Source organism: Branchiostoma lanceolatum, chromosome 6, assembly GCF_035083965.1.
Source record: "Branchiostoma lanceolatum isolate klBraLanc5 chromosome 6, klBraLanc5.hap2, whole genome shotgun sequence".
In the NCBI taxonomy this organism is placed as follows: domain Eukaryota; kingdom Metazoa; phylum Chordata; class Leptocardii; order Amphioxiformes; family Branchiostomatidae; genus Branchiostoma; species Branchiostoma lanceolatum.
In genome coordinates, this window is record NC_089727.1 from 10802224 (window position 1) to 10808923 (window position 6700).

The window sequence follows — 6700 nt, forward strand, 5'->3', positions numbered from 1 at the left end:
ATGTTTTAGTGTGTTGTCAAACATCTTATTTTCCATACTGTATAAGTGGCGGCTATGATATAAGTTGTGCACAACTTGAGTTGGCCGCCACTTTGTCATTGGTCATGTAATTTGATTCATCTTTGAATAAAATAAAAAAGTTAGCCGGACATCAATGTCTGGGTAACTCCTCTGGCATGTTATCTGTTTGTTTGGTCAATTTCTACTCTTTCCAATCACCTCCAGAGGCTATCGGTACGTATTATAGCAGATAAGAGACGTGATGTGCTGTGATGCAGTACTGACAATGTTTAATAGAGGCCGCTTTTGATCCTTGCAACTGATTTCACCTCTGACCCGGGACCTTACACTGTGAAAATGGCGACGCTGACCAGAATTACGTCCGCAGCGAGTGCAGTTCGTGTTGGTACGGGTATATTGAATTGTTTTTCGTCTTTCATGTAGTTTGATGCCGTGTGATGTATTCATTGCCTATATTCAGGCTACTGGGAATATTGGTGGATCGTCCTTGTTGTTCCCCAGGCGACAAGGTCGACGTCCTGCATGCCATGCTTTCTGGTGGTGTCAGGACAAGCAGGGAAGACTTCGTTTTCGAAATTGCTATCTTGAGTTATATCTTTTGTAAAATTGTTTGTGTCGCATTAGATTATGATACTGGTTACATGTACTTATATTAGTTAACTGACCAAACTTACTAGTAATAAACTTACTAGTAATAATGATAATCAAATCAACATGGCCTAATGAATATTTCTTAATCAAAACGTCAAGCAAGGAACCCCCTTGCGTCAAGTGATTTCAATGTGGAGGTTACAGGTTATAACTCATTCTCTCATAGCAATATTGCACATGTATTTCTGTACTGTATATATCAGGTCTTGTGACTTGTTTTATATTAATAATTGCTTGTTACACACCTCACTTTTTCTTACATTGCTATTATTGATATTTTCCAGTATGCCCCGTCCTGGGACACAGAGTGACACAGGTTCGGTACAGGAAGACCATCAACACCCGCTCAAAGAAACACATATCAGTTAAAAAGGCAAAGTTGTTAGCTGTCACCCAGTGGAAAGCACCACAGGACAGCAGAGTCACAATGGCAGAGAAGTGTGGCCTAAATATGGAAAGGATGCAACAGACAGTTTTACAGGTCAAGCCTTTATTATAGTTCTATGACTATCATTATACACATGTACCACTTCCTATATAGGGCATTGTGATGTCAGAACAACAATTTTCTGTCTACATTTAGACTAGTTGCAGTGAACAGGAGAAGTTCATCACTCTTGAGTTTTGTCAAACTTTGTATACCAGAGATATAACCCATTGGGATGTTGATGATTTCATTTTTGAGTAGGTAGCGTAATTGGTTTAAATCAGTTAAAAAATAGCGAAATGTAAAGAGTCTTAAACAGTCATAACCTTTAATGTCAGGCTTGTATCAAGGTGGATTGAGAGCATTGGCCAAGAGATGACAGCAGGAACATATGGCATTAGCTCTTGTTTACTAGCAAATGGGGACAGTATGGCATCTGTCAGTGGAAATATTTTCATATCCACATCATGGCACTATTTTACATAACTATAGGGATTCCTGTTCTATGGCCAGACATTACATTTCACCCTCACAGGCAATGTAATCTTGATTCTTCATAATTAGAATGAATATTTCTTTTCCAGGAAAACCCACTAAGAGACTTGATGGCAAAAGAGGCACGTGAAGTGTTGGAGACGAGCGGCATGGTCGCTGTTCTGCATACCAATGACTTCAGTGGTCCTGAAAGAAGAGTTTTTTGTACCAAACTGAAAGAGAGTGATATTACTGTACGCTTCTGGTCTAATACTGTCGCAGGTAAGGCTTTATACTAGTGTTGGAAGGTCTTATGAGAATCCAGTTTATACCAGGCTTTGTAAATCTGGATTCACCTAGGCATGAGGTTGATCCGGACGAGGGGTAGCCTGGAATCCATCCTATTTAGCTTCCGGCCGCTACCCAAGCTCCGCTGCCTGGCCAAATATTTGGCCAGGCAGCGGAGCTTGGGTAGCGGCCGGAAGCTAAATAGGATGGATTCCAGGCTAGACGAGGGGGGCTACGTCGGAAATTGGGAATCCCAATTTGATCCGACTTAGCCCCCCCTGGAAGCCAGATTTAAATTGCTTATTCCAGGCCCCAGGTATTCAGATCAATCTCATGTGTGGGTGAATCCAGATTTGTGAAGCCTTGTATGAAGGGGGTCTGAGATTTTGTTGACTAAAGGTCAGTGTAAACCCCGTAATGATATTCTATACGTCCTTCTGTCTGTAGTAGTGGGTAGTATGGGTACTGGTCTGGCAGGACTGGATGGACAAAATAATTATTATTTCATGTCTGTGTGTGTTTATGAATACGATAATGCAAGAAGTTACACAATAATATTTTGGTATATGGGTAGGTGATGACAAAACGGTGGACAAGTATGTTTATAGGTCCTCTTGTGGCTTTCTAAGGTACAGCAGTAAAACTTCAGGTTTTCATATCTCGTGTTCTAGAAATGCTTTGGCCATGATTTTTGGTCACGGTGGCCGATACTAGTAGCTCTTGGGCTGGTGAAGAAGTGGTGTAGGTTTGGACCCCCTAGTGGCTTTTTTGGAACTGCTGAGGCCACATTTGTTGGTAACTCAAAAAAGGGTTGATGGATTTTTAATGATTTTTGGCATGTAGGTAGCTCAAGTCATGATTGATATACTGTAACTAGATGCAAATCTGGACCTAAGTTGTATAATCAATGAGGACATTTTATACATCCACTGTGTGCCATGGTAGGACTTTCAAATTACTGTGGTATAGGGTGACATATACAAATGATATGCAACTCCTGTTACAAATAGTTTCTCCTTTTTTATCAGGCCTTGCTGTACAAAACACCCCATACTCTGCCTTGACGACCTTGATGGTTGGGAAGAACCTGTATGCACACAGCCTTCAGCCTCATGTCGCACAGCTCATGAAGGTCTTAAAGGTCACACCACAAGTCAACTTGATAGGTAAGGCAGTATAGTACATGTATAAGGACATTTTCTTTCAATTTTTTAATAATGTCTGAAATGTTATTATTATGCATCTACTAATGTTGGTATGGGAAATGGAAAAAACAGATTTTAGGACACCTTTGCTACGTTGATTTATGTATACAGTCATTTACAAACCTGATGAACTTATTCACGAGTATATTGATTTATATTTAGGATTTGTGGCATGGCCTATTCTAATATAACCTACTTACCTTGCCATATTGATACCAGGTATACACAAATGTGTACTGCATCTCCTAGAAAACTTTCTTTCAGTTTCCCTCAGCAGGATGTAAGAAAGCAGATGGTTAACCTCCCCACTGTTATAATCTAAAGATTTTATCTGAACTACTGCAACAATAGATAAATGAATGAATTAAACTGTTATTTAATCTGAATAAAGATAAGGATAATGTTTCTTTGATCCTTCTGTGTGTCCTGTTCAGGAGGACTTGTTGATGGACTGTTGATGTCGAAGGCAGACATGGAACACTATGCACAGTTGCCATCCATGGAACAAAGCCTGGGAGAAGTGGTATCAGTCTTGTCGGCTGGAGTAGGTCAAACTAACCAGCTGTTACTGACCCCACTACAACAACTGTCCAGGAATCTCCAACAGATCTCTAGTGAAGCAGTGTAGTGGTCATAGCCATGGTTGTACACATTTAGTAGCATTACCATTGTTGCTTATAAAACCATATAGCATAGAAAGAAAAAGGAGAAAGGCTTCTTTTGTTTTCATTGGTTCATGTATGTCTTAGCCGTTGCCACTTTGAAGTTGCCGTTTGAACTTAATTCCGTATTGGTTACAGAGTTAGGCAGCAGGGAGAAGGTTACGGCAGGAAGTTCACCACATTAGGACAAATGAAATCAGGAAAAAGCACTCTATTTCCAGATAACTGGATGTAACATTTTACAGGCAAAATTTACTGTTTGATATGTCAGTGATCCATACAATTTTTCCTCTGATTTTCCATCTTGGCTTACAAATGTATGGCTTTGAAGATCCAATAAATTACGGAAGATTATAATGGGGTGGTTCTTTATGCGTGCATGATGTATTGGTAAGTTGCATTATCAGTGGCTATCAGTGGCCAAAGAGCCACTGAACAAAGCTACCGGTATGTCGTATCTGGGAGAGAACTGGCGCAAGTAGGGCAGTCAGGTTTTAAAAAAAAACCTTTTCTTTTTTGTTTGAAGAAACAATAACAGTGTAAATTGAAGTTTTGTATTTGTGTTAGTGGATAAAATCATGTATGTATACAGAGAGCCCTCGAGCAGACCATTGATTTTTCTACATATATAAAGGACATATCAAGGGATTAAGTTGGAAATGCTTTGATGATAGAGTTGTATAATGCAACCCCAGAAAGCATCAAACAGGCAAATGTCATTTTCCACTGAATATCATATTTGGCTTTTCGTATTATAAATGACGGCTGAGACACAATACTACAAACAGTTTTGACATTTATTGGTTACTACTAATAGCATCACTGATAACAACAACTTGCAAAGGTGGTCTCGTGTTTCGTCTCCCCCTACATTGTACAACCATGTGGTGTCAGTCTTGTCGGTAAGTAACAACTTGTTAAGGTGGTCTCTGTCTGTTTCGTCCCCTCCTACATTGTACAAGTGACAATGTTAAATCAAGATAAAGAGTAAACGGCAGTGACATAGCTATATATAGTAGCATCTTAATGTAAATATGGACACATGGATGTTTATGGCGTTCTAGAACAGACTTTACCTGCACAATGCGCAACTGCCGAACTGATTTTATGGAAGTATGTCGCCATGTAATATGGCTACTATTACTGAATATTGTTTTGGACCCCAATAAAGTTAGCGCAGTCAACTCAGCCACTAAAAAGAAATGTAACATACATTTCCCCCTCTCACATAAATATCATGTCAAAGCTTCATGATAGTAGGCACTTTATCTAATAGAGTCCAACTTCTCTCTTTGCGGCCATGATCATCTGCAGCATAATCTGCGCCTTCTCGCTCCCGTCCCACACAGGGGTGAACATGTTGGTACCTATGATCGGTAGCAGCACCGGGCGAACCTGCGCCAGGACCGGGATGATGGGCAGTGTAGGGCGCGGGGTGTCCTCCTCCGGCTGCTGGCGGGGAGAAGCTTCAGCAGTGCACTGCTTCTGAGATGTGGCGGCGTCGTTGACGGCCTGAGCAGTGCCCTGCTTCTGAGCTGTGGTGGCGACGTTGCCGTTGGCGGCCCCCCTCCCCGAGTACCCCGCCTGGTCAACACAAACTTAAGGCCCCTCCAACAACACCCTTCCCAGTCCACCCCCTCTATCTCTCTGTCTTCCCGCTCCGACGAACTCAACCCCGAGGCCATCCGTATATATAAATATCCGTCCCGACTAATTTTTCACTAGTGTTAAAACAAGAGAAATCAAGAGTACCCTTCCTCACAACCCACAAAAAAAAACACATAAGATTTGTCGACATGCGAACCGTATGGAGACCCGTGACTTTCCCCTGATTTTGACAGGTGGTAAAGATGCTATAAGGGCAGGCTGGAGGCCATGTGGTTTGTGTTATATCAGCTGAGGGAAGCTGGGGGAAGAGGAGATAGAAAAGGAGAAGGAGGAGGATCGAAGAGGAGGAGAAGAAGGATGAAAAGAAGTGTTTTGAGTAATATATCTATATGTTATGTCCGAGTAACGTCCAATACATATATGTACCAGATTATTGTGAGTACAGTATGGCTCTATTGTGTATATTCTGCTGAATCACCATGATAAACCATAATGTATCTAAATACATATAGATTATAGAACTTTATAGAAGGCAGGCCAAAAGGAAGTACAAGCATGAACTGCTACATGACTGTGGTGCATTGTGTTGGTACATTGATTTGCTGAACATCGAAATAAAGCTGTACCGATCTAAAAATAGTGTACAGTCTTTTGTATGCAACATGTATGTGGGTTAAAGACGCATGCTTATTGTCTTGTTGCATTTCTGTTATTTGCTATATTGAAAAAGCATGTATTTAAAGATCTATGCACATACCTGCTCCCATAAGTCTCAAACCCTGGCCGACGATTTCAGACTTCTTCTTGTGTCGCAATCGACCAGCCTGGTCCCCGGTTAAAGCAAGGACATTATAATGTCCTTGGTTAAAGGTACGGTGGCCCAGAAGTACAAGGTAATTTTTTCGTCTCTTTTTTTCCCTTTTACCCTTCCCGAAGTCCGGCAAAGATCATGTGAAATGCCAGGGTGGACGAGATGACCAACGGATCGTAAGTATTTCAATACATTTCACGTGACATTAAAAGGTCTGTATGACGTACAGGTTTTTTCACTAACGCTATGTCGACAGAGTGAAGTTAAAGGAAGATGAAGCAATAATATCCCCCGAAAATCGGATTTAGAAAGTCAATCTATTTAGTCATTTCTATACATGATTAGTTCAAACAACACTATCACAATGTATAGCGACGTCCACTATGCATAGATACGACGTCGTTGTGCTGTGGGAACTCAGTGTACCTTATGATAATGAAAACAAAACATTGTTGTATATTATAAGGACTCAATGCATACACGTTAACTTAAGTTCCACGATCCCATACATTTGTCAAGTGTTAGCGTTTTCGTCATAAATGTTTATCGTTAT

General features: G+C 40.8%; 1 protein-coding gene across 1 annotated transcript; it reads left to right on the forward strand.

Annotated features, from left to right (window-relative positions):
* Positions 1 to 270: 270 nt before the first annotated feature.
* Positions 271 to 4085, forward strand: LOC136436537 (large ribosomal subunit protein uL10m-like). The gene is made up of 5 exons (XM_066430577.1): positions 271 to 406; positions 957 to 1153; positions 1684 to 1855; positions 2890 to 3027; positions 3501 to 4085. The coding sequence occupies exons 1-5, from the start codon at positions 358 to 360 to the stop codon at positions 3692 to 3694; spliced, it is 750 nt and encodes a 249-aa protein (XP_066286674.1). The 5' UTR covers positions 271 to 357; the 3' UTR covers positions 3695 to 4085.
* The last annotated feature ends 2615 nt before the right edge of the window (positions 4086 to 6700 follow it).

Bases quoted from the DNA above. Each gene is read 5' to 3' on its own strand.
- LOC136436537 (XM_066430577.1), top strand. From the start codon at position 358: ATGGCGACGCTGACCAGAATTACGTCCGCAGCGAGTGCAGTTCGTGTT. The intron at 1,154-1,683 runs GTCAAGCCTTTA...TTTCTTTTCCAG, and splicing joins TGCAACAGACAGTTTTACAG to GAAAACCCACTAAGAGACTT. The intron at 1,856-2,889 runs GTAAGGCTTTAT...CTTTTTTATCAG, and splicing joins CTGGTCTAATACTGTCGCAG to GCCTTGCTGTACAAAACACC.